The 26,945-nt window shown below is 44.5% G+C and overlaps 1 protein-coding gene across 2 annotated transcripts in view; it reads right to left on the bottom strand.

Annotated features, from left to right (window-relative positions):
• The window catches only part of LOC118782468 (cytosolic carboxypeptidase 4-like), a 137,162-nt gene that overhangs the window by 34,338 nt on the left and 75,879 nt on the right, over positions 1-26,945 (bottom strand). For both annotated transcript variants that reach the window (XM_036535839.1, XM_036535840.1), the window contains 3 exons: positions 5,952-6,081; positions 4,871-5,002; positions 2,505-2,681 (listed from right to left, as the gene is read on the bottom strand). In XM_036535839.1, coding sequence (XP_036391732.1) covers positions 2,505-2,681; positions 4,871-5,002; positions 5,952-6,081 — 439 coding nt within the window. The remainder of the gene's footprint in view (positions 1-2,504; positions 2,682-4,870; positions 5,003-5,951; positions 6,082-26,945) is intronic.

Below are 26,945 nucleotides of genomic sequence, written 5' to 3'. Positions count from 1 at the left end.
GATCCTGATTTATACTGAAGTAAAAGGCTGTACTCAAGAAAAAAGCTGTAGTAATGCAGAAGGCTGTACTAAAGTAAAAGACTGTGTTTAAATAAAAGGCTGTGCTGGAGTAAAAGCCTGTAATAATGTAAAAGGCTGCTGAGAACACTTACACTTTTTTAAACTAACAGTTCAGAGTTTTTACCTCTGTGTTTATACTTACATACACACATCTCCCCCTTCATTACAGTCTAATGGGGACCCCCAGAAACAGTAACACTTTTAAAAGCATGGCTGCACCCAATCAACTGAGCTCTGATTGGTTGAATGGCTGAGAGTGTAATTAAGCCTCTCATCTCTGCCCGTGTTCCCAGCCAATCACACGTCACAAGGAAGCTGCTAATTGGCCCGTATTAGGAGTGAACAGCGCTGAGTTTCAGCTGGCCGCCCAGGAAAATTACAGAGGGGCTTTTTGACTCTATTGGCAGAGTAATGGTCTGTCGGGCTCTTGAAGCCGTCTGAGAAGATAAGCACAGACTTTTTAATCAAGAGACGTTCAGGCCTCCGAGCAACCTAAAGACACATGCATCAAACACCTGGTGAGCCACCTGCTCGGCACACTCCTTTAATCAAAGTCATGATTTTCTGATCCAGCAGTCTATATCTGCTCCCACTTAGCAGCTGACATGTCGAGTATAACGTAACGTGATCCACAGTGTTTCAGAGCGCTGGTCTCAAGGGCACAATGTGGATGCTGGTTTTCCTTCCAGCTGAGCTGAGCATCGATTAGCTTTCATTGAGCTGTTATTTGAATACCAATCTGGATATGACATTTCTTGACAGTTAATTACCAGTAAGTCCTTTTTGAAGAAGAAAATGTTTCTGTAAGATAAGTTTGTGCAGATAAAATGTATTTGTAGAGGAAAAGCTGTGTTTTATTCAGCACGGACCTGCTTCTTGCACATATTCAAGGCAACTGTCTCAATCTTACATAATAAAATGAATTATTCCAGGCCCTTAATTATGTCTAATCTGAAAGAACATTTTGTGGCACAATATGTATGGAAATCCAGTGAAGGCATAGCTCTGATTTCTGTATCTTTGTGTTAATGAAATGCATACTTCAAATGTGCTCTCAAAGGACTCACATTACACAACTGTCAGGATATGTCAAATCCAGTTCAGAATTCCATTAGCAGATTAATCAAATGTAATTAATTAGGAACTCACTTCAGTGTGCCAGAGGACCAGGGGAGGAAACCTCTGTCCTGGACCAAACGTTTGAAAGCATTTCAAATGTTAAATGCATTTGAAGAGTTTGCAGCACTTGCCTCAGACGCGTTACTCATGCCATCAGTGTATAATTAGCATAATTACATTTAGATGTGGATTGACAAGTTACAAACGGAAACAAAAAAACTTTCAGTCATTCAACACACAACTACAAAACAAAACAGTGATCGAAATGACAGTCCCTGTGGGAACCAAAAGGCTTTGATTTCCATTCTCAGTAAGCACGCGGCATTCCTGTCTTTGTGGGAAAACCTTGGCCAGCGTTCAAACATGATTACATAAGTTTATGTGAACTGATTAGCACTTAGATTAAATGAGAGATACCTGCAGAACACAAGGCCATAAAAAGCAACTGGAGGTGTAAAGCATTCAGTACTCAGGTGGGCTCATTAGAGAGGTGAGCAGGGAGATGCAAATGGGAGGAGGGATTTGGGAGAGTGGAGACAGGAAGGAAGGTGTAATTTGAGATGCTCTGAAAAGGTGTATCGCCTCTTATTCTCAAGGCAACAGGCAGGTGATATTTTGCCAAAACAAACCTGACCTTTTTACTAATTGAATGCTGTTGAAAAAAGCAGGACACATTTCACATACAGAGAAAAACACATCAATGTTTTAATGCTACTGTTTTTAATTAAGCCTTTTCTTCGAATGTAGATGCAGAGGTTTCTCAGTATTATACATAAAACATATGGTTTTCATTGTATCCTTTGATGAAAGTACTATAGTCATAGTTTGAATAGCTTGAATCCATCTCGCCTGTGAAGATGATTTTTCATATCACATCTTGCATAAATATTATTAATAATGAAGGCACTGAGACCTCTGCATGGCTACCCATCCTGACACAGGCAGCTCCACCTATCGCATCTTTAAAGAGCTCCATACGGCTTCCCAACAGCGCATGTTGCAGACGCAGGAAGCTGTCAGCAGTGTGTACACAGGGTACTTTGACGCCTCAGCAGGAGTTTATAATGCTTACTTACACCATTCGGCCTTTCCAAGGAAAAAACAAAGATACTGAAATGAATTGTTTGTGTGAATTGTCTGCATTAGTTATTTGTGTGGGTTTTCTGTTTGGTCTGTTTGTGTTGAATGTTGGTGTTGGTTGTTTGTATTCATTTTTCATTTTCTTGTGTGGGTTGCTCTGTGTAGATTTTGTTTTTGTATGAACTCTCAGTGCAGGATGTTTGTGCAGGTTATGTGCCCCCCCTCCCCCCAGAAGAACTCCTCACCTTGTAGATCCCCTGGTCGCAGCCGTTGTAGGTGCTCTCCATGGTGTAGCTCTTCGCCACCCCCATCTCTCGCCACACCACCACCCTCGCCGTCGCCGCCCGGGACTTCTCCACCAGGTAGCTGCAGCTGTTGAAGGAGAAAGCTGGTGCAATGCGGTCCAGGGTTTTCGGGATTGTCTAAAAAAGGCAAAACAATAAATCCACAGGCTGGAAAATTATGGCTTTCAGAATGATCCTTAAATAGCCTAAACTGTCCCTGGATTTCATGGCATATCAGTGACAGAACTACACAGTGTTGTGTGTGGAGTCAATCACTACACACAGCTGTAAGAGTCACTCTTCACAGCAGTGAGAGTCAATCACTACACACAGCTGTAAGAGTCACTCTTGACAGCAGTGAGAGTCAAACACTACACACAGCTGTAAGAATCACTCTTCACAGCAGTGAGAGTCAATCACTACACACAGCTGTAAGAGTCACTCTTCACAGCAGCGAGAGTCAAACACTACACACAGCTGTAAGAGTCACTCTTCACAGCAGTGAGAGTCAAACACTACACACAGCTGTAAGAGTCACTCTTCACAGCAGCGAGAGTCAAACACTACACACAGCTGTAAGAATCACTCTTCACAGCAGCGAGAGTCAAACACTACACACAGCTGTAAGAGTCACTCTTCACAGCAGCAAGGGTCAAACACTACACACAGCTGTAAGAGTCACTCTTCACAGCAGCGAGAGTCAAACGGTCTTCACAGCTGTAAGAGTCACTCTTCACAGCAGTGAGAGTCAAACACTACATACAGCTGTAAGAGTCACTCTTCACAGCAGCAAGGGTCAAACACTACACACAGCTGTAAGAGTCACTCTTCACAGCAGCGAGAGTCAAACACTACACACAGCTGTAAGAGTCACTCTTCACAGCAGTGAGAGTCAAACGGTCTTCACAGCTTTAAGATAAGATGTAGTATTCTTAGCTGAGTTTTCCGCTCCCAGCAAAACAAAGGTGAAGTATGGAATTCTTAACCTTTATCACTTCACTATAACTTCAACAGGTATGTTGACAAAGAGAGTGGAAAGCCTTCATCCAAGCAGTAAAAACAGCCCTACAATTTGCCGGGAGGGGACACACTCATTCAGTTATGCGATTAGTTTGTTCCAGTGGTTTTCAGAGGGGACACATCTTTGGCACAGAGTGAAGACAAGAGCACATGGTCTGCTGACGAAGTCTCACTCAGTCCAAGCGGGAATGTCCCACTATCAATGTTCTTTTTTTGTCCTCTGAAGAGCAAATTATTTTCTTGATTTCATGTTAAATTATAACTTCCATATCTCGACATATGTAACTGTAAGGATGTCTGTAGAGGAGCAATTAAAAACACTTTCAAGCGTTACCATTGAAGTCAGTTGGTCTTACTTTCATGTCATACATTAAATAGCTCACATCAGAAGTGCTCTGTGAGGTGTGCTGCACCAGTTCCCTTTGATGAGAGTGTTACATGAAAGCAGCTAAAGGTTTTAAATGCATGGAATGTCTTACTACAAATCCTAGTGGAAGAAGAGATCCTTAGAATGTTTGAGGCCAGGCTTAAAGCAGTCTTAGATGCACTACAGACTACAGGCAGAATGAGGAGCCTAGCTGGGTTAAATGGCCTGCTCTCATCAGTAAAGTTTTTCTCTTCTCTTTTGAAACACAGTTTAATGGACTGATTGCCTGATTGATAGATTGGCAGATGGATTGATTGCCTGATTGATGTATGTGTAGATGGATTGTCTGATTGATAGACTGGCAGATGGATTGATTGCCTGATTGATTGACTGATGCATAGATGGATTGCCTGATTGATAGATTGGCAGATGGATTGATTGCCTGATTGATTTATGCATAGATGGATTGCCTGATTGATAGATTGGCAGATGGATTGATCTGATAGATTTGCAGATAGATTGATTTGCCTGATTGATAGACTGGCAGATGGATTGATTGATAGATAGGTAGATGGATTGATTGATAGATCAGTAGATGGATTGATTGATAGATTGGTAGATGGATTGATTGATAGATCAGTAGATGGATTGATTGATAGATCGGTAGATAGATTGATAGATTGGTAGATGGATTGATTGATAGATCGGTAGATGGATTGATTGATAGATCAGTAGATGGATTGATTGATAGATCGGTAGATGGACTGATTGATAGATTGGTAGATGGATTGATTGATAGATCGGCAGATGGATTGATTGATAGATCGGTAGATGGATTGATTGATAGATCGGTAGATGGATTGAATGATAGATCGGTAGATGGATTGATTGATAGATTGGTAGATGGATTGATTGATAGATCAGTAGATGGATTGATTACCCTATGTCCCGGGTCCTCCTTCAGCGTGGCTGTGTTGACCGGAGATCCTGCCTGCCACAGGGTTTCCTTTATACTGCAGCCGTACAGAAAGACGTTCTTCTTCCGGGAGTGACCGTGGTAATCGCAGAATACCTGAGCAGGAGAGAGGCTGTTAGCTGGGCTTAACCTCAGGCGGGGAGGTCTGGCGTCAGTGAAGAGCACGGCCACTTTGCTTGCCTGACGTATTTAAAACTCAGTGCTCCACAGAGGCTAATTGCACTCTCAGCTGGGATAGCAGGGTTTGGGGACAGTAAGTGACAGGCTTTGGTGAGATTATGGGAGACAGCATATTTACAGTGCCCCTGGTAAAACATGGCCCTGACAGGAGATGAACTAATTGGAGGCACTGAGCAATGGTCCACAGCAAATTTACAAAAAATTACAAACATTTAATTATGTTTAATTCATAATATTTATTAAGCAATTATACTGCAGCCCTGCAATGACACAGTTCCCTGGTCATAATTGTGCAGGTACTATGCAATTAACAGAATTAATGAATTATGGTTCAACTCGTTTATATATCTTGGTAATTATTTCGAGCTATTACAACTTGACAAATTTGCGCTTTTCTTTGAGTATGTCAAAACATTGATGAAAGAGAAGGAGGGCAGACATTTTTCATGTTCCTGTCATTAAGTTTCAGAGGTCACATGCTCACTCTCATCAGCCCAGCCTTTCACCCTGTCAGAATTTATCACCATATCTGCAAACAGCAACAAAAAACATGCAAACATGGAAAAAGTGTTTTTTATGAATCTAAAAATAAAAATGACATTACTCCTCTCTCAATGAACTGATAAACAAAAGCCTTTTAGTTTTATTTCCCCCACATTTAATTCATTGCCAGTCTAATAAATGTTATTAGGGTCATGAACAATGTCACAAATAATAACAAAATGGGCAATACAAAATGAGGAAATCACCAAACCTCTGAACCACAAAATGAAGGAAAAACATCAAATCTGAGGAATCACTGAATTGCAGACGATGGCAGAAGATGTCACAGATTGGCTGGAAGGTGTAGGTGGGCGGTGCTTACCAGCGGGGTGCGGCCAATGCTGTTGAGGTAGTAGAGGAGGCCCTTGGTGTGGTAGATGGTGGGGCTCAGGATGGGGTCGGGTTTTATCCACTGCCTGTTGAGGTCTCCTCCGCTCAGGGAGCAGCGGTGTCTGTGCAGGGAGAGAGACAGACAGTGCTCCGGTCAGCGGCCTCTCACTGTTAACATGAACGGCAGCCAGCGTCCCTCTCTCTGAAACGGCCACGGCAGGGATCCTGCTCACTGTGAGAGCCTTCCAGAGTCTAGCAGAAAGCTCGTCCCCTATCTACCCAAACTGTGGAATGGAGAGATGAGGCCCTCAACACTCAGAGCTATGTTCCCTGCTTTTCCCTGTCCTGTTGCTAGTTCGTCACAGTGTTTTTCTCCTGTTTCGTCCCCGGCGTTTGCTTTATGCTTCTGTCTGCCTGTTTCCCGTTTTTCGACCCTGCTCGTACCCTGACCTCGTTTTTGCCTGCCTCCTTGTCTCGTTCGCCTGATTGCCTGCCTGTCCGGTTCCCGACCTTGCCTGCTCCCGTTTCCCGATCCTCGCACAGTCCACGGACTGTCTCCCGGTTTTCGACCCTGCTTGTTTTCTGATTAGCGATCTGCCTGACGATTCCGTTAAAGACGCTTGGAACCCGAAGCTCCCGTGGTCCGCGCCTGAGTCCCTGCCTGAGCCTCGACAAGGAGTGCACATGCTCTTTTAACAAAGGAACTCAAACTCCAGAAATGAAAACACAGTTAGTGGGAAAGTGCTATTCAGTAAAAACAAAGTGCCCCCTCCCACATGAATGTGGCACTGCATTGAAATAAAAGTATTCAATCATATCCTCTAATCCATTTAAAAAAAAGATTCTTGTAATAATTCACCAGATTCACTTAAGGGGTTTTTTTTTAAGTTGGGACCGATCCAATCCAATATTGGTATCGGCTGCCAATACTGACGTAATTCTCTCATGGGATATCGAACTGATGTTATCGATCCACGTACTGATCCAGATTCCAGCTGGACCAGTTGTCTGCAACTGGGTGAGCTAGTAACATTAACAGTTGGCTATCAACTCAACATGTCCTTAGTTGTGAGACATTTTAGTCCCGAAACACAGAAAAGCAAGACAGCACATTGTGATGCGTGTAAAGCCAACATTCTGAGAGGTGGAAGTTGTGCTGCATCGTACAATACTAGGGCTGTACCCGACTCAGAATTTTGTCAGTCGAATCGGATTTGGCTGTTCCTTTTTTTTTCATATAGACTATCTGGCAATCAGAAAATCCATTGGCATTTCGACCGCATTAACATACACAAATGCAACAGAGTCATGGGAACATATTTTGGAGCATTGAACTCTTTTGCGTGTAGGGTCATCCCGCTGTGATTAGCCGTTTAGCACGTAAAAACAAAGCTGCTAAAACTGGTGCGATTAGAAAACTATATTGGAAAAATTCTAGCCAATTTTAGCATTGAGGAAACAGAGATTTAACATTAAAAATATGGCAAATGCTAACTGAAAACTATGAGCAGCTTAATAACGCTAATGAAAATATAACAAACCATGTAACGTAACACAGATAACATAGCATAAAAAGTAAGTTACGTGCGAAAGGGTTAAACTACAGTTCAAATAAACTGCTTTGGAATACATTTAAATTTATTGCATTTTTCATCTTTTAATAAGAAGTGCTGTGTGATTTACTACAGACTCATGTAACCTTACACATAACATCAACAACAACAACAACAATAATAATAATGATAATAATAATATTCAAGAAAAAAAGCTCTGGTATCAGTATCTGTATTGGTATCAGCAGGTATCAGGTATTGGAATCGGATTGGAATCGGATCGGAACTGAAAAAAAGTGGATCGGTGCACCTCTAGTTTTTTATATCATTATTATCATTAGCGAATAGAATTTACTGTTATGAAGATTTTGCATTTTTGATTGAATCCCGGGGATAATTCTGGAAATGAAACCAGTACAGCCATGAGAAAACAGTTGTATTTATTTAGCTCCATATGAGTGCATGACTGGTTTGCTGGGGCTCAAACGCACATAAGTAATTGCAGAAATGACTGGGTCAGACCGGGCTAGTACACATCACTCACACTGCCAGTGTGCAACACACGATCAGCTGAACAGCTCATCTAAGCATGAAATATTGCAAATGAATGTTATTTTCCCCGTCAAATTACATTTCAATTTCTGATTTCTAAAAAATGTAATATGCTACATGCCTGTGTTAATACATGTTTACAAAGTGTGTAGGCCATGAGCCATGTGGATTAATGGAAAAGATGACCACCATCACTGATCATTCAGTCCCCTGAATGGCTGTGCATTTGAGACAGCACTCACACATGCACCTCACAGAAAAGCTATTCCAGTTAGAGCTGAACTCCAGGATTCATGAAAACATTGGGGTCAAACCTAATCAATCCGATCAATTTTTTTTTCATCCAGGAGCTCTCGTGCAGGTAAAACTGTAAGTATATGTTAATGCAGTTGAATGGTACTTGTGCTTGAGGCCTCCTGGGGCAGCCTGGGTCATAGTGATAGCTGTTTGGGCACTTACCCCAAGTTAACATCTGCAGGGAACAGAGTGGTGTTGCGCTTTGGGAAGAAGTGAGTCTTTTAGGCATTCCTAAATACACCATGTTGCCCCCTCTAGGGCTCCATATAATACCCCCCCACCCCACCCCCGGGTGCAGTGGGGTAAAGACACTAAAGGGTAATCCCAAAGGGAGTGGATCGTGGGCCTCTGCTTGTTAATGGCAGAAAAGATTGGAACAGACATTTAAATCTTGTTACTCCCAGCATGGTGGCACCAGGGTGGACAGAGAGAAAGGTTCTATTTAAAGGGTGATTCATTATTGAATCATCTCTGAACATCATCTGTGTGTGTGTGTGTGTGTGTGTAGGGGTGGTTGTTCATTTTCCTGGCAGAAACCTGGTATTTGCCAGTAAATATTTGATAATCTCAAAAGCTTCGCTGCAAATGGCCTCAAGACTTTTTTTTTGGTTTAAAACATTTTTAAGTGCCATTTTGTTCTTGGCAGAAATAATTCAGGAACCCTTTTGAGCTGGCTCCTGACGACAGCTCAAAGCCGCGCTGTGTTTGGTTTCTCCTGACTGTCTCCCCAGCATGACATCCGGTCCTCACTGCTGCGCTTCAGAAATATCTGTCACTAAACGGCATGCTCCTCACAGCTGCGGGCTAATCTCCCCCCCATTTACACTGATTACACCCTAGCGAGCGGTGACAGTCGTCAAAGGACATCAAAATTAGGGGAGAAAAACACCCCTCCCAAAGCTCTGTCCCTTTTCTCACATGGCATCAATGCCCTTATTCATCTGAAACATCGTTTTTTCGCCCGATGCTGGCAGGTAAAGTGCATTTAGTCCTGGCTCCGTGTGCCTGGGGACTGTGTTAGTATTCACCATCAGCTCTTAAATCTGTCAGATACAGTAAACTTCAGTGCACATTTCACACAGGGGTCATAATGTCCTGCGGTGGTTTATGAGAGGGCAGGAGAGGGGTTTTGGCTGGTTTGACGGGCGGGGGGGGGTGGGGGGGGGGTTGGGTCTCACGGTCACAGCCGAGACACTGAGGTGCTGGGAGGGGATCGGCCTGGCAGAGCACTCCTTACCTCCTGTCACTGCTGATAAATACAGTACCGGCCAGCCCAAGGTCCGTCAGAGTCAAACAGAGGGCAGAGCCGACCAGAACCACAGTGGGAGCTGGTCAATGCAGGATTTAATTACAAACAGCGCCGCTGAAGTGTGCAACCATTACAACACAGTCATCATTTACATGCTATATGATCCAAAAAGTTATAATTAAATTACTAATGGGAACATGCCACATGCAGGAGAAATCACTGCGGAAAATTCAATACCGTAAAAAAACATACTTCATATGAATTCCTTTATAGATCTGAAATATGGATGTGGATGTTAGGTATCGATGTTTGAATTGTGGATTCATAAATGAGCCTCCACCAGCTGGAAATCATATTGTGTGTCAGCAAAAGAATCACACACACACACGCACACACACATACTCTCCCTCACACACACACACACACGCACTCTCACACACACACACGGACACACACATACACTCTCACACACACACACATGGACACACACACACACACACACTCTCTCTCTCTCACACACACACACACGGGCACAGACACACACACACACACACACACACACTGAATACAAAACACACACACACTGCATACAACACACTCTCTGTCACACACAGACATACATACACACACTCTCTCTCTCTCTCACACACACACACACACACACACACACTCTCACACACACGGACACAGACACACACACACACACTGAATACAAAACACACACACTGCATACAACACATTCTCTCTCACATACAGACATGCATACACACACTCTCTCTCTCTCACACACACACTCAAACTCTCTCTCTCTCTCTCTCTCTCACACACACACACACTCAAACTCTCTCTCTCTCTCTCTCTCTCTCACACACACTGCATACAACACACTCTCTCTTACACACAGACATACATACATACACTCTCTCTCTCACACACACAAACACTCTCTCAAACACTCTCCCTCTCACACACACACACACACACACTGTGTTCTAGCTGACTTTCCCTGATTGGCAGGTTTGGAGGTGTTTGTGATCAGATCACAGATTGGATTAACTGAACAGTCTCCTGGCACCCTCTTCTCCCTCAGGGTGTGTGTAAACTGGTTCAAACTGGAACTCACTCACAAATTAATCCATAGCTAACAGAAAATGAATTAGCTAAGTAATAACTCAAAAAGGCAAGTTGTATTCCGGAGTCTGCGGGGCAGTAACAAGTAAAATAAAGAGGAAGACACTTCTCACAAGGCCGTTACACACACAGGGTGGAATGTGGGGACTCAAACCCGGGCCTGGGCAGTGGGGCTGGCTTTGCTAACTGAATCAGTACATTTACGGCGACAACTGTAGAACTATGAGGAAACCTGTATCTGCAGCCAAAAGCAGAAACTTCTGAGAGCCCCCACTTTTCCTTCTTGCATGGTGTCAGCTGGCATCATATGTGTAGATTCAGAGTGACAGATTCAGTTGTTTTGTGCTGAGAGAATGGCAGCTAAGACTGTACACAGCCCTCCTCCACCGTCTCCATTCCGATCTATTGACCTAAACTCACAGGCGTAATGAACAGGCATCACCCTGCCAGCCCAGCCAGCGTCCAGGATCGAGCCTCGCACCCAGCCCCCATCCCCAGCTCCCCATCGTCCACCCCACAGTCCCCCCCAGTCCCCCCGGCCTCTCTCACCACCTCTGCTCCAAGCTGACACTGTCCGACACAGCACTACGATCAGCCATGGTTTAAACTCCACTTTGTATCGATCTGAGTTAACATCAGGAAGCGAGCTATCGATGATCACTCAGCGGACTGCCTCTTAGAGAAAAGCCAGGGAGCCACAGAACAGAGGCTGCTAATTGTGTTCACCTTGCAGCTGGACCTGTAACAGCACCAGGAACATGGGAACATGGAAACATAATGTATAACGAACAGAACAGCCAGCTCTGCCCGCCTCAGTCTACAGACAGCTAACACTGTGTAACATCTGTTCCCAAAATACATGCAGCTGCCATTTACTGTCAATGACTGGCTGTTTGAAACATTTGTGGCACTTTTGTCAAGGAGTGGAAAGCGTTCTGACTGGTTCACAGGAGTCAGAGACTAAAAGCACACTGTTTCCATTCTGGGGTTGATGAAGCCTCAGTCCTTCATCACAGGCCCCTGCACTGAAAACCCTACAGAGCACGTCTGCATTTGTTCCACTTTAAATCTCATCTTCATTAATACCGTGATCTGCTAACATTTTCAACAATGCGATTTTGCGATTTCAAAGTCAATGAGACTGCTTTCAGTCAACTATTTGCTGAAAACTGATGATCCCTTCCTGCCTCTCTCAGCCCTACCAATCCCCTTCAGAGGGGATTTACTGTTCAGGCAGATCTGGTCAATTCACTCTGAGAGTCACCAGGCATCACAGCCGAGGAGATGGAATAGCTTTCCTGGCCTCTCCTAATGAGGTCACACCCTGCCGTCCCTCTCAGATCTCCATCAACTGCTCCCTCCCCCAATAAGCGGCATTTATCCAACCGCACAATCACAGGACACCAACCTGGCAACCCAGGGAGCGGAACAGACAATCAGGGCCACTATATCAGAGTTTATCTCCGTCATTAAAACTAATGGAAAACACTGAGCAGATATTGAAGTTCTTATCAGCGCGGCGAAAAGAAGCGCGCTCGGGACAGCGGCACAGGTGCAGGTCTCCATTAGCTGCGAGATTGGAAAGTGGAAATGCATTTTCCTTTGTTTAGAGTGGCCCGATGCCGCAGAGATAAAGCTGGAGCGCTCACACTCTTCAGCCCCCGATCTGAATCCCTGATGGATGAGCAGAGCAGACCCTGCCTCTGCCGCCCTGTGACCCCCCCCGCCGGACCCGTAACGGGAAAGACTAATAGGAGGACACTGAGGGGGGAGGGGAAAACAGAGAAACACAATAGTGTTGAGTTGAGGGAGTGAGGATCATCTCTACAAATTAAAACTAACCTTTTCCTAAACTGATTTTACGGTTGAAATCAAAGTAGGCAGTCCTGACAGAGATAATGCAGTATGGTCCAGATTCGGTAACACTCAATGCCCTCATCTTTGAGTAATACTTCAGCAGCGTCGGGTATTTTTTTTTAAAAAATTGTACAAGTTAGCACTTCTGTTCTATTCAATTCATTACTCAAAGTCAAGGACAAGCATAGTGGCTGGACTGGAGCAGAGCCTTAGTTTCAGGCCACTGTAACCTTTGTAACGTTCGTGCCACATACTGGGCTATATGGCTCAGTGGATAACGGGGTCAGGGGACACAGGTGCAAGGACACAACGTTTACCGTCCTCTCTGTCAACACAAGTAAAGTGTTAGGCTTTTTTATGAATGCATCTGATTAAGAAAGAGGAGTGATTTCAACTCCCTGTAAGTCTTTATGTGATTAAGAAAGAGGAGTGATTTTAACTCCGTGTAAGTCTTTATGTGATTAAGAAAGAGGAGTGATTTTAACTCCCTGTAAGTCTTTATGTGATTAAGAAGGAGGATTGATTTGAGTTGGATGCTGAGGTTTTTCTCCTCAGTGAGGGAGACAAGAGATGTCCTCCGAGAGAAAGGATGGTGAGAAAGACACGCCGGGGCGATGGAGGAAAGAATACTGTCATTACGGCGGCCGAGCAGCTGGAGTCAGAAGCTAATCCTGAGAACCTGGCGTGTGAATCACTGAAGCCCCTTTTCTGCAAGAAAAGCGCATCCACAGCCAGCCCCCAAAGGAACGCGGTCTCCCGCCAGTTTAAAAATAGAACAGTTATTTATCCAATGGAAATTGTTTGTGCTGATGGCCATGTTGAGAGACAGGTCCCTTTTTATCTAATTAAAGATGTGCCATGTGACGCTTTGTCTAATTCTAGGGAACGGTAATAATCTGTCACTTCGGCTGAGAGCGTGTCGTGGAGTTGATTGGCTTTGACACCTTTGTTCAGTGTGTATCCTTCCCTAACACTGAACAGGAAAAATACGCCACTGTCTCGCAAAATAATAAAAAATACAGATAAAATCCACAATCCATCAACATATGTCAGAAAATCTGAGCGCAGAAAGTATTTTCCAAGGCACAGAGGAGTTCAGAAGGTTGTCTTCCATTCCAAAGTTATCATGGATGAATCCAGCTCTGTACAACTGCCTGTTGATGTGAATGGTTTATTTTCACGCAGTTAAAATCCAAATCCATTATTCGTCTAAATTCATCAGAGCTGAGCTCATGCAGGATGAATATTTAATGTAGGAGGTCAGTGCATGCAGATAGCCCCTCTGCTCCACAAAAGAAGGAGTGTTATACATTTATAAAAACTGCTGGATGATTTCATAAACACTCCTTTCAGAAATTTTATAAATGTATAACACTCATTCACTCTTTATTTTGAATAGTATCATTCGAACTAAACTGTGCATACAGGGGAGCTCCAGAAGTTTGCTGGAGATTCTGCAGGCGTTGGGGGTCAGGGGAAGGGTGGGATAACAGTATACATCAAACGACACACACACACTACTCCACGCTGTCCTCAAGGCTGTGAGCTCACACTCTGACAGGCCCTGTGGCTCTCACCTCCTGCATCTGTCCCTAACAGCAGGGCCATGAGAAGAAGGCCTCTGCTTGTTAAAAGCCTTCCCTGTTTCCACACACCTGTCGTCTACCTAAATACACCTTCCTGCCGCACCTCCTGCTATTTCGGTCACCCCTTCCCTAGCAGAAGCTTCCCTCGGAACTTAACAGCAGCTCCCAGCTGTGAGGAGCCGGCCGCCGTGCCTCCTGGGATACCTGAGAGAGGGGGGGGGGGGGGAGCGTGGAGGACAGATGCTGCTGGGAGAGATGTTGCTGTGCATGGCGCTAAATGCAAAACGCTGTTCCCCTTCAAGGAAACGCAGCACCTCTCTCTCTCTTTGTTCTCTCTCTCCAAGTTCTGTGCATTTCTCAGGCTTCTGAAACTCTAAACTGCACTCCCACATTCATGTACTCCACATCTACTTTGCAAGGATGGATAGGACACACGTTAAAGAAATGTTTATGAATAAGTGAAACAAACCCAGCCAGCTCTCTGAAAGCATTTCCTTCGATGTCTCGTTCTTGGTTTTTGCAGAATGTACTTCTCTTTTTTGAGAAAGATGGCGTAAAAGTATTAGAGGAAAGATGCGTGTGTGCAGCAGAGTACAGATCCCTGGATCAGGGGCTGCACAGCTTGCGGTGAAACAAAAGTAGGCTTCTGCACCAATAAAGCACAAGTTCATGCTCATTAACTAACATCCACAGCTGTGCGCAGGCAAACATGTGTTCTCGACGCTTTGAAAAACACATCTCCACGTGTTGCATCTGAAATATTCCATACCCTCACGCCTTTGATCTGTTTGTTTTCATAAAATCAGCTGCCGTAAAATGCACATTTCCTGCTTGTTCTCATTTGAGACATTTATTATGAGCCTGCGGTGAATAGAGACATCATTTTTCTCAGAGGGAAAGAGGGGGAGGGTTTTTTCAGAGGGGTGAGCGTGAACTGCCTCATGGTGCCGAGCGCCGCCATGTGACATCACCAACGCCACAATGCTCCCTTCCTTGGGTCTCCAAACTGGTCAGAGAGAATAACAGCGGCGAGGAGGGACCTACACTTCTTTTGAGGCCTCTCAGGGTGTAAATATTCTTTCTGCTCTTCCTTCAGAAATATTCTGCAGCACATTATTGGTGATTTGTCATTGATGGCAGGTACTTTAGGCAGTGTTTAAAGACCTTCTGTTTGCCGGGCTCTCTGCTCCCAGCTTCCAGCACACGGCGCTTAGCTCGGCTGGTCGGACGGCATCGCGGCATCTTCTTAGAGGTTATTTGTGGAACAAAGGCCATAATTCAGCAGCGTTGCCCCGTGGCAGGGCTGCGTCTGAAACTGGGCTCTGTGAGATACAGCGCACACGCTCCTGACTGCGGCGTCTCCCGCATGCTAATGCCTCTGCCGCTTTTAAACACACACGGAGCAGTGAGCCTTATCACCTGTGCGCTTTGCATTAAGCAGATTAAATATTTCTGTTTGGAACATTTTTTTGAATATTCATGTATTTGCTCTTCCGTGCCTGTTTGGGGTGGAAGGTGATGGTTCTCCTACAGGAAGAGCCAGCAGAAGTTTTTAATGTCTGCATTCTTTTGTTACGTCAGTGCTTTTGTGGAGCTGAAAGGAATATCCTGCTTCCAAAAAACTCTGTCTCTCTTGCACTTTCAAACCACAGACAGGACACCAAACCTATCCTAGAAGCATTTAAAACCATACAGCACTTGGTTGACTTGGTTACCTGCACTCGGAAAGACATGTTTAAGGAATATGAATAACTAAATCACAGGTTATGAACTCTGTTCGGTTCTCAGGGGTGGAAGCCTGGCATGAAATATATCAGTTGAACGGCTACATATCCCTGCATGGTCTTTTGTATGTTCTATTTGGCTTTTATTACACGCTTGATTAGTACTTTATAAACTTGTAGAAACACTTGGCACAGATGCTTGCACAATGACTGATAAACTGACAGATTAGACAGGAGAGCCCACATTAATCCTTTTGACAAATGTGTTTCTGAAGTTTCCTCTCAGCTGAACAGCGCTGCACTGTGTCACAATGGTCACGTACATTAAAGCTGTGCTCACACCCAATGCATTTCACAAAAACCATATCAGAAACTAAAAATAACTGAGTGTGAAGACGATCCACCCCAGGTAGATACACACACTTCATGAACACAACTTTTTTTCCAGTTGTGTTTTTCCTTTTTGAGAAGAATACAGTGTTTTACAAAGAGGAGGGACCATTCAGCTCAGCTAAGCCCGCCATGCTGCCTGCAGTCTCCAGCGCTTTGCACTGCATCAGTCCTGATCCTGGAGGGTCAACTCCTCAGCTGTGAATCCCAGTAAAATACTCCACGCATTAGTAATGAGCGTAAAAGCACCTCCCAGTACCACTGTGGAATTCAAACCACCTAAAGAGGAACTTTCTCCAAAATAATTAAAGTGTGTTGTATCTGTGCAGTTTTGTATACCTGGGGCTACTCCTTTAGAATGATAAGCTGTCCAATAGAAGAACACGTGAGGGGAGAGCACAAAGGAACCCAAAGGTTAAAATTCCTGGTGAAGAACTGTATTTGCCTCCTTAAAGCAACGTCTAGCAACATTTCTGTCATGACTGCGGCGTCTTAGCCGGTTGTTTTCTTTTCCCTGTCCATGTGCTTTTGTTTTCCTTGTGTTCTGCCCTGCCCCGCTCTCCGCCCTGTCTCCACCCACCTGATTGTCTCTACCTGCCTGCCAGCACACCTGCTTCCCATCAGCTCATCAGCTCATCATCAGCCCTATATCTACCCTGCTTGTCTCTGTCTTGTTTGCCAGTTCGTCTCAGTTTGCTGTTTCGCTACTCGCCGTCTGTTCTGGTTTGCCTGTCGGTTCTGTTTGCTTTGCCTGTTTATTCTTGACTACGATTTCTGGACCTGATTTGTGGAATGTTTGCTGTGTTTTTCTGGTTTTGGACTTTGCCTGTTTTTCCTGACTTCGTTCCTCATTCTTGCCCTGTGGTTTTGGTCGCCGTGTCTGCCCGGTTTTTGACTCTGCCTGCCCTGACTTCGTTTTGTGGATTACCCGTTTGGATTATTAAACCTGTTTTTGGCATCCATCTCCTCTGTCTGCGCTTGAGTCCCTGCCTGAGTTCTGACAATTTCAACACACACACACACACACACACACACACACACACACACACACACACACTCACACTCACACTTTTATTCCTGCTGTTCTGTCAGTTAATTAGATGTGACTTAGCTGGGCCAAGCCACTCGAACTAACATAGAAAATGTTGAAAAACTTTGGTTTGCAATAGTACTTCTTTCAATTACAAGTTGGGACTATGTTTTTGTCAATACTCTGAGTGTCAATGATCAGATTTTATGTACTGACACAGGTGAATGTATTTGTACTTGTGAGTAATTTAGTCTTTTGCCCACTAAGATGTGTTTCTTATATATCATACAATACCATTGTGAGGTTGTTTCATTCTCTGGTTCTGTTTTCAAAGTATCCTGAATATATATGGATAACCTTTCTGACTATTACTTTTTACCTAGAGTAGATTCAAATAATTATGTGAATTCAGCTCATCCTTGCTCTTCAAAGACAGCTTATTTCAGCCCCTAGAGAATTAGCTATGGTTCTAATTACGTTATTTATTAATTTATTTTTTCATGCATATTTTTTCTTTCCAAAGTCAAACTGATACTAAAGAAACTACTCGCATTTTTTAAAGAGAAAAATGCGGTAAATTTCTCATCTGATCACATGCAATCATGAGGGCATCATGAGTGAGCGTGTGGGTGTTAAGATTGGCATGAGGGCGTATGTGCATATTAAACATGCATTACACACATATTACACATGTATTACACACATACTAATGTATTACGCACATTAGGCACGTGTTGCCTCTGGTATAGCAGCAGAGCCACCCTGGTGCAGAAAGAAGATAATGCAATAGTGCCTGACCACACAGGCCTGCAGAGCGGCGAGACAGCCCGCTGCCTGGATGCACATCGGTACCCTCACACTGCTCAGGGAAGGAACAACCACCTCAGCAGGACACAGCCCCCCTGTCCTCCACCCCCAGAGCACAGGGAGAGAGTCTCCATTCAGCCCCCTGTCCCCTGCAGGGAGAGAGTCTCCATTCAGCCCCCTGTCCCCCACAGGGAGAGAGTCTCCATTCAGCCCCCTGTCCCCCACAGGGAGAGAGTCTCCATTCAGCCCCCTGTCCCCCACAGGGAGAGTCTCCTTTCAGCCCCCTGTCCCCCACAAGGAGAAAGTCTATATTAAACAGGGGCCAGTTTCAGGGTAAGTGTGCCACATAAAATTAGAGATATAGAGGCTCCCTCTCCAGAAACCCCCAACAAGAAGAGAAACATATCGCTGAATCACCTGCACCTTAGCCCACTGAGAGGACCTGGTGTGTACCTCTAGCCCCAATGCCGTGACCTTTTCCTCACAGAGAGAGTCACACACGATGCTGTTCCTCATCAGCACAGTACAGTCAATGTTTCAGAAGATATGAATATTAATGAAATAAGGGCCACTGATGATGAGGATATGTGGGTACAGTTCTTTGGTTTGGAGATGGAGGAAGGCGCCACATCTTGCTGTAGGGTGAGGCTGCTGATGATTCCCCCCGGCCCCCCGCCAAAAGAAATGGTGAGTGGGCTTTTTTTCTTGACAACAGGAATGGTTTTGATAATTGCTAGGGGATTGTCTAGAAATTCTCTGCCTGGAACTTCAGAAATGATATACACACATTCTTATAGCTGTAAGATTAGCTGTGATTTGCAATTTGCATTTTTTGTCCCTGTTTCGTAGCACTTTGCACTCATTCATAGCACTCCTTTATGGAATATGGAATATCATATATTGATAACGCCACAAACTCAACTTTATAGATTGAATAAAAAAAGATTATGGGATACCATGGATGGAATCTCAGATTGAATATCTTGAATGGAACACCACACACAGAATACAGAATACACAGAATAAGGAATATCATACTACAGATAACCAAACAATTTTAATATTCACTTTAGATCAATTAGATGGGCAGTGTTGCTTCGTTGCTTCACCCTGGCTTGTGGCTCTCTCTCTCTCTCTCTCTCTCTCTCTCTCACACACACACACACACACACACACACACACACACACACGCACACACCTCTGGGGAGACCAAAGTATGAACCACTGAGGTCTACTGTGGAAAATATTTACAGCTCTGTATCCCAGAATTCCAACAAATCAGAGCTTGATAAATGTTTGATTCCCTTTTGAGAGATACCAGAACATACAGTAGACTCACTCACAGGGAAACCAGGAAATCACCCCTTCACAGGGCAACCAGGAAATCACTCCTCTCACACGGAAATCAGGAAATCTCCCCTCTCACAGGGAAATCAGGAAATCACCCCCTCACAGGGAAATCGGGAAATCACCCCCTCACAGGGAAATCGGGAAATCACCCCTCTCACAGGGAAATCGGGAAATCACCCCTCTCACAGGGAAATCGGGAAATCACCCCCTCACAGGGCTAGAAACAAGAGCAGAGACAGAAGGACAAGAGACATGCTCGCACCAACCCAGCCAGTTTGTAACAGATTTTCATTTTTCCTATCAGCCCAACAGCAATCTGCAGTACACCCCATTGCAGGGCTTTAAAGCTGTATGGGAGGATTAACGGTTTTGAAATAATTTAATGAGATAAGATAACAGGGAACAGACTCATCTGTCTGCAGTTCATGCTTCCTCACTGCAGTGGCTAACCTCGGCTGAATATTCACGGCCAGCTCAGGGTATTTTAAGGCGAGGCTGCTGAGGAGCTGAGAGATGCTTCAGCTTCAGTGTGCTGAGGTATCTTTAACACACTTTATACATTAATCTTTGTTTCTTTTGAGCTTGACAGCAAGGACGATTAATTACTTCTAAACATAGTTTTCTTCACTAACTTTATGGAAACCATAAAAGAAGGGGGAAACAGCCCTTGGCCCTTGAGAGCATAATTATGACTTTTGTCAGACATAATTATAATTTTTGTCTAAGTCACAGCAGTCCTGAAGTTTTAAATGGGATTTAAATGGGATTTTTTTTTCTCTCAGATTACTGCAGGAAGAGTTATAGTACGTAACAAACAGTACTTTTGCGATTGTAGAGGTGAGGGTCTATTTTTGGCTAAAATGGTAAGTAGCAGTCTCAGAAAAGGTCATGTGACACGAGTCCCATTGGCTGTTTGCTTCTGTTATCAGTCACTTTCAAACGAGTTCAGTCTTGAAGCAGAACAGAGAACAAAAGGGGAAACCAGAACTCAAGCAGGATGAACAGGTTCCATGACCCCTGACCCCACAAAGGTGACTGCTGTGACCTTTGACCCCAGCGCATGCAGCCGTTTTACTCAAACGCACGGCTGTTTGGCCATCTTTCCCCCCCTTCCTCTGCACGTGCTGCGGCTCAGCTCGGCTCCAGGACCCGATGCAGCCGAATAATGAGCTGTAAGGCCTCACTCCTCTCTCACTTCAGCTGCGTCTGAGAGGCTGAATTCATTTACATGTTTTTTCTCCTCACTCATCCAAGCGGAGGGGAATTTCAGACCAAGCGCTGACCTCCACCGTTTAATTGGCCTGTTTTCTTCCTGTAAAATGTCTAGGCTGATTTAAACAGCTTCTGTCTGTAGCGCCTAAAGCCCTTCCGAGTGGAGGGGGGTTTGGCATGAGACTGAAGCGCCAGGGTCGTGTAAATAAGCCATGGGGGGGGGGGGCGGCTGGGCTGAGGGCTGCAGCCGAGGAAGGGGGGCAGAATCAGCTTCAGGTGGGGCAGTGTTTAGCCACTCTCTCCATCACCTGCATTCTCACTCACTCACTTACACTCATTCATCTGCCAGATGCTCTCATCCTCACAGACTTCAACAGGGTTGAAGCACATTCAACAGGGCTAGCCTCCCAGATAATGAATCGTTAGTGCTATGCTCACATACAGTCAAAGTGCACAATATTAAACTATAGCCATCAGTTTCAAGCCACCAGGCTTGTATCGGCACAAGCCTGTATCACCACAACATGTTTACCACAGAACTTATGCTGCTGCTAAAGCTAATACTGCCACCAAGTTTTTACCTTTTACTGTAAGATTGCTCTCTGTTTCACAGCTAGCAGCTTTATCAGTGTTAGCAGGTGGAAGGGTCAGAGCACAGAGACCCACAGTGGTCAGATTGGTTGGGTTTTGCGCTGGAACATGGACAGTGATCCCACTGTTCAGAGAGCTGTGTGGAGCTCATACACCCAACAGGGGCGAGGATGGAGAGGGTGCATGAATGTGATGAACAACTCGCTCAGGAAGGGACTTCTGAGGGACCAGAGGTAGCAGAGCAGGGGGGTCTGGCAGGACTGTCGGGAGTGAGGGGAGACTGCACTGTAAGTAAGGGGGTCCAGTTCAGCATCTCTCGGTAGACTAGAATCAGAGTGTTGGGTAATATTCATTGTTCCTCCTCAAAAATACCATTCACTGCATCATAAGTTTCATTTTCTTTGGCACAAATACCTCACTTTACATTCAATAAAATGGCAGGACCTTTATGGATTTAAACATAATAATAAAGAAAAAAATGTTTTAAGTGCTATGCTTGCTACGGGCTAGAGGCTGCCACCCAGATTAAATTTGCAAAAATGTCTTCAGCGCTGTAGAAACGAATGCTATTCAATCACCACCAAAGGTGTGAGGGGGAAAAAGGCAAGTTTACAAGTGTGTTAATGAGAGAATCTGCAGTGCAGCAGTCTGTACAGAGGTGCCTCAGAGCCAGGCTGTAAGAGCAGCGAAGCGATTCAGCGCTGAACTATGGGGGGTGGGAAGTGACTGTAAAGTTTATAAATCCACCTCCTGAAACTGAAAACACAGGTCTGGGATCAGCTGTCCGGGCTCTTCTCACACCTCCGGATTACACGCAAAGGTGCCTCCATCCAGAGCGAGCCAGGAGGAGTGGAGCCACTGAGGAGAGGGAAGGATGCGGGGGGGGGGGGCATTTTTATCCATCTCAGAGGGCTTCAGCTTTGAATGTGTGGGTCTCCCTGGCTACGTTTTTATGAAGAGCGGAGAGTAGTGGGAGGTGGGGGGGGGGGGGGTCCAATGCTCATTGCCATAGAAACACTAGCTGATCAGGGTCCACAGGAGAGGAGGTTTCACACAGAGAATGCAGCAAACTGAGGTGCCAGCGAAGAGTTAGGGGGGCAACCCCCCCCCCCCCCCCCAAAGGGCGAGTGGAATGAGCTTGGACCAATTTTAAGATAGGTAGCACACATCTATCAAGACTTAAACTACAAAAATGTATTTCACACAAAGATTTAAGTAGGAAATAAACAGTTACCAGCCAGGCAACATTGTTTCATAGCAGCATGTTTTGTTCATTGCAGAATGTAAATCCTGTGAAAATCTCTAATTTGAGTTTCACAGCTGTTGTCAGAAGGTAGGAAGTGAACAGGCAATTATGCAAGGCAGAACTGAAACCTAAAGCAGGACGCTCAGAGAAAGTTCAGTTAATTGCCCCATTATTTGTATAGAAATGTCTTATTTTTCAATTTGGAATGGGAATGTTGTGAGATTTCCCATGGTCTGCCCTTAGCCCTTGTTATGGGCCAGACTGGCCACCAGGGGGAGCCTGAATAAGGCCATCTGATTTACCGCGGGTTTGCGCTAATGCTAATGCGCGCTTTGCTTTAATTTCCAGCCTCCGTGTCATGGCTGTTTGGAAGCAGGGAATCGGCGATGGAGCCTGTAGTATCATTACCCAGTCACGGCACGGAGACACCCACCGCGCACAGAGCCCGATTTTCCCTTCGCCAGAGAGAGACATCTCGTTTCCAGCCCTTCATCTCCATGGCATGGTGAATATTTAACGTGGGACACTGGCATGGGCGGGGGGCGGGGGGGGGGTAACAGGTTTTGCTGAAACGGTCTGTCCTGCCATCGGGTCGGCAGCTTTTCCACCATCAGAGAATCAGCCAAGAATTCTGACTGACCTTCCGGAAACAAATTTCTGTTTTTTCATTCTGAGGTGGGCGTTTCAAAATGGAATAAAATTTTTCCCACAGCCATGCAATTTACTGTCTAGAAAACAATTTAATATGAGATAAATGAAGAGCACTGTTTAAAGAGAGAAAGGGCTGACTGAAATTTTTCCACACTGACAAATCTGGCAGGACTCACTTTACTGTAACTGATGAAGCTCATCTCTGCGTGGTGAGTAACCTCATGATGAACCTGATGTAACTGATGAAATTAACATGTTTTTCCCCACAAAAACATGCCTGAAAGAAAATGCTGGACTTCACTTTTCAGAACAGATGACAGGTTGGCTATGGTAGGGAGAAATGGCGTTATCACAGGAAATGATGCCTGTCTCAAAGACACTTTGAAAGAAAAGAGAATGAAGACGTTCACTAGCTACTGGGTCACTGCCGCTGCTTGTTTAATGTTACATTTATTACCAAAATAATACCTCTTGGGCAGCCACTATGTTATCTTGCTTAAACACATTCTAATGTTACTTGGGGGGTTAGGAGACACCACTGTCTAATGTAAATTACACAGAAAGAAAAAAATGGAAAGAACAGAATCTGCTAATTTGAAAAACAACTTGCCCTCAGTTGAAAAAGTGAGTGAACATGAACCAGAATAAGTGGCATGTTTTGGCTAAAATCCCGCCCTGTCTGTAGTGTTAGGCCTCTATTTCAAATGTTAGTGGCATCCACGTTCAGGACCATCTGGAGGTGACAGGACCACCCCACCCCTCCATCACAGTCACTGTCAGTAACATTTCCATCTAATCAGAGAGACACACACATCCATCTGACTGACATTCACTGCATTTATCTCTCCCTGTCAGATGGAGCTCCTCTGATTATCTTGTGTTTCCTTCCCAGTAGAAGCACTTAGTGGTAGAGGTCCCTTTGTCCCATGCAATCTGTATCAGCAAAGCATTGACACCTCATCTGACTCCCAGTCAAACAGCCAAGCGTGCCGCTCTGAGGACACACAGATGCAATAGCTGACACTGAATCTGAGGACCTATCCAACCTCCATCGGTTAAGCTACAGTGACCCTAAAGTGTGGTGCTCAAAGAGGATACCCAGTGGTTGATAATTAACACTAAATGAAGTGTGACGGATAGATCAGGCTTCAAACCTTTCTGTACAGTTGCGTCTGTGTGCAGTGGCCTGTCGATACCTGTCTGTTACAGGTGTAGAATCACATACTGGATCTGAGTCTGTGATTTTTAGAGTCAGGTTTACAGAACACACCGGCTTTAAGTTTCTGTTTTTCACAGCACAATTCTTCGCCACTAGTTGTAGTCTGTCGGGGGTTTTCAATCACAGCGAGAGAGACTGTCCCTCTTCTGTCAAGAAATACATAAACGCTGCACTCATGCAAAGGGAACATACCTGAAGCAGAGCATAGGTTCTCCACTTGAATTTTTTGAGTTTTTGAGTTTCTCAAGTTAATAGGTTTTGTTCATTAACATGATATTCAGAAACCTGTTTACCCAGCATTTTACCATCTATTCCATTGCAGTGAATGATGGAGTATCTTTTTTTCTATAAAAAAGCATTCTATACTAGTCTAGCACTTAACTCTGTATCTTACTGACCTCTTATAATACTTCTAGATAACTACTCTTAGCATTGTGATGCACTTATTTGGAAGTTGCTCTGGGTAAGAGCGTCTGCTAAATGACGTAATATAATGTAATGTAATGAGTATGAGGCATACTCAAAAATGACCATAAAACTTAAACAGCACTTTAACATTTACTTGCAAAGACCGGGCTCTGGGACCAGGCTCTGGGACCAGGCTCTGGTTTTGGCGGCAGCCGGCTCTGGTCCCAAGGGGATGACAAATGGCAGATGCTCCTGGCCGGCCGGAGCCATTCATCACGCGGCTGTCGCTGTCGGGCTGGGGGGGTGCGTCAGGCCGGGGGGTACATCGCCATGCGTCAAAGTCGCATACACAGCCGCCCTAATGCATCAAAACCATCACCACAGCTATGGTCGCCACTTCCTTCAGCTGTTTCAACACGTTTCACTTACCCTCCCCACAAAAACCTCACCTTTTGGCTTTGCACCCCTTCTTTTTATTTAAACTCCTGGGCGTGTCCGTGTGATATGACATAATTTTTAACCACTTTTCTTTTCCTCTCGTTTTCCAGATAACATATGCCCAAAACCCTGCAAGACAACCCCAAGTATCCAATTTCCATATTCTACAAAGATATAATAACAACACAGAGATTTCCTGTTAGGATATTGCAGAGATCCCATTTCCTGAAATAATAGGATAGCACTGGAAACTAACAGGATTGGACCCAGAAAAATCATCATGCCAATACATCTCACATCTGCACTACTCTGTTGAATATCCTTTGTTCCAGTATCTTAATGGGTTAGAGAAGGATCAGTTTTGTATTTTGAATTTTAATTTTACTCTTGATGCTACTGAAAACTGCGTTTTTCACTGGCCCTATCAGACACGTAGCAGTGATTGGAAAGATGCTGCTCAGAGATAAAAGGGGTCAGTTTAAAGCCAATTGTGAGATACCCATGAATTTATAATAAATGCAGTTATGGCACTAAGATTTAACAAGGAGTAGTATTTACAGCAGACACAGAAATGCAGAAATCTATTTCTTAGTCTGCTACACTAGATGGCTGGAAATGTACCCGATTTTTTATCATTTAATCAAAATCAAACGCCTCACCTGACAGTCAAAGCACAGGTGTGTGGTATAGTCAAAGACTACCGCTGAAGAGATCCTGCACTCTGCATTAGCTGCTCTGGCTGTCTTTACAGCTTTTTGCTTTTATTTATTTAAAAATTTGCAGCATGCAAGGAGGACCTCCCCTATCACTAGACACATACAGCAACAGTTCACAGACGTTCAGCCTTCTCTGCAGTCAATATTAATGTAAAATCTTTTATTTCATACATATTTTTAATGTAAAAACCTCATAACATTACATACTAAAGACTGAAAAGCAAACTCTGGAAAAGCCTCATTATAGCCCATAAACATTGGATTACAAGAAATATCGACACATACTCTTTTCAATGCATCAGAAGGCCACAAGCATGGTGCAGCACGTAGCTGTGGGTGCTGCATTGTACTGTCTGATGACACTGCATGGTAAATCTGAATATAAAGACTCTGACATGAAAGAGAGTCAGCATAACCGGCACTGGGTCTCTGATCAGACGAAGGGAGGGGCATATGGCTTGCAGCAAAAAACTGCACCTGGATATGAAAAATCCATCGGACTAGCTCTACAGCAACCTGAAGGGGAGGGAAAAGGCAATTAATATAATGAACCTCAAATCGACTTGGTCTGGGGAAAAAATGACGTTGAGTGTAATGTTAAAGAGCAATGAGAAGAAAAAAGGAGAATGAATTTCCACAGAAAAGCAATTAGCTTCTTGAAGAGAGAAACACATCATTTCTCCTGCCTATTTTGCCAGAGTCCCACTGGACAGATTCCAGCTGCAAGTGCAAATAGTAGATATTCAGCAGGCAGAGGAACCTTGAGAGCAACAGCTCTAAGTCAGCAGTAAGAACTCAGTGAGGTCAGGCTTTCAGGCTTCCACTGAGCTTCAGTCCAAGGCTGCTATTGTCTAACAGACAGAGAAAAACCAGGGGGGAAATATCAGGGTCTGTGTGTGTGTGTATCAGTGTGTGTGTAAGTGTATCGGTGTGTGTGTAAGTGTATCAGTGTGTGTGTGTGTGTGTGTGTGTGTGTGTG

Source organism: Megalops cyprinoides, chromosome 8, assembly GCF_013368585.1.
Source record: "Megalops cyprinoides isolate fMegCyp1 chromosome 8, fMegCyp1.pri, whole genome shotgun sequence".
Lineage (NCBI taxonomy): Eukaryota > Metazoa > Chordata > Actinopteri > Elopiformes > Megalopidae > Megalops > Megalops cyprinoides.
The sequence above is the reverse complement of the archived record's forward strand: the minus strand, read 5'-3'. Positions and strand labels throughout refer to the sequence as shown.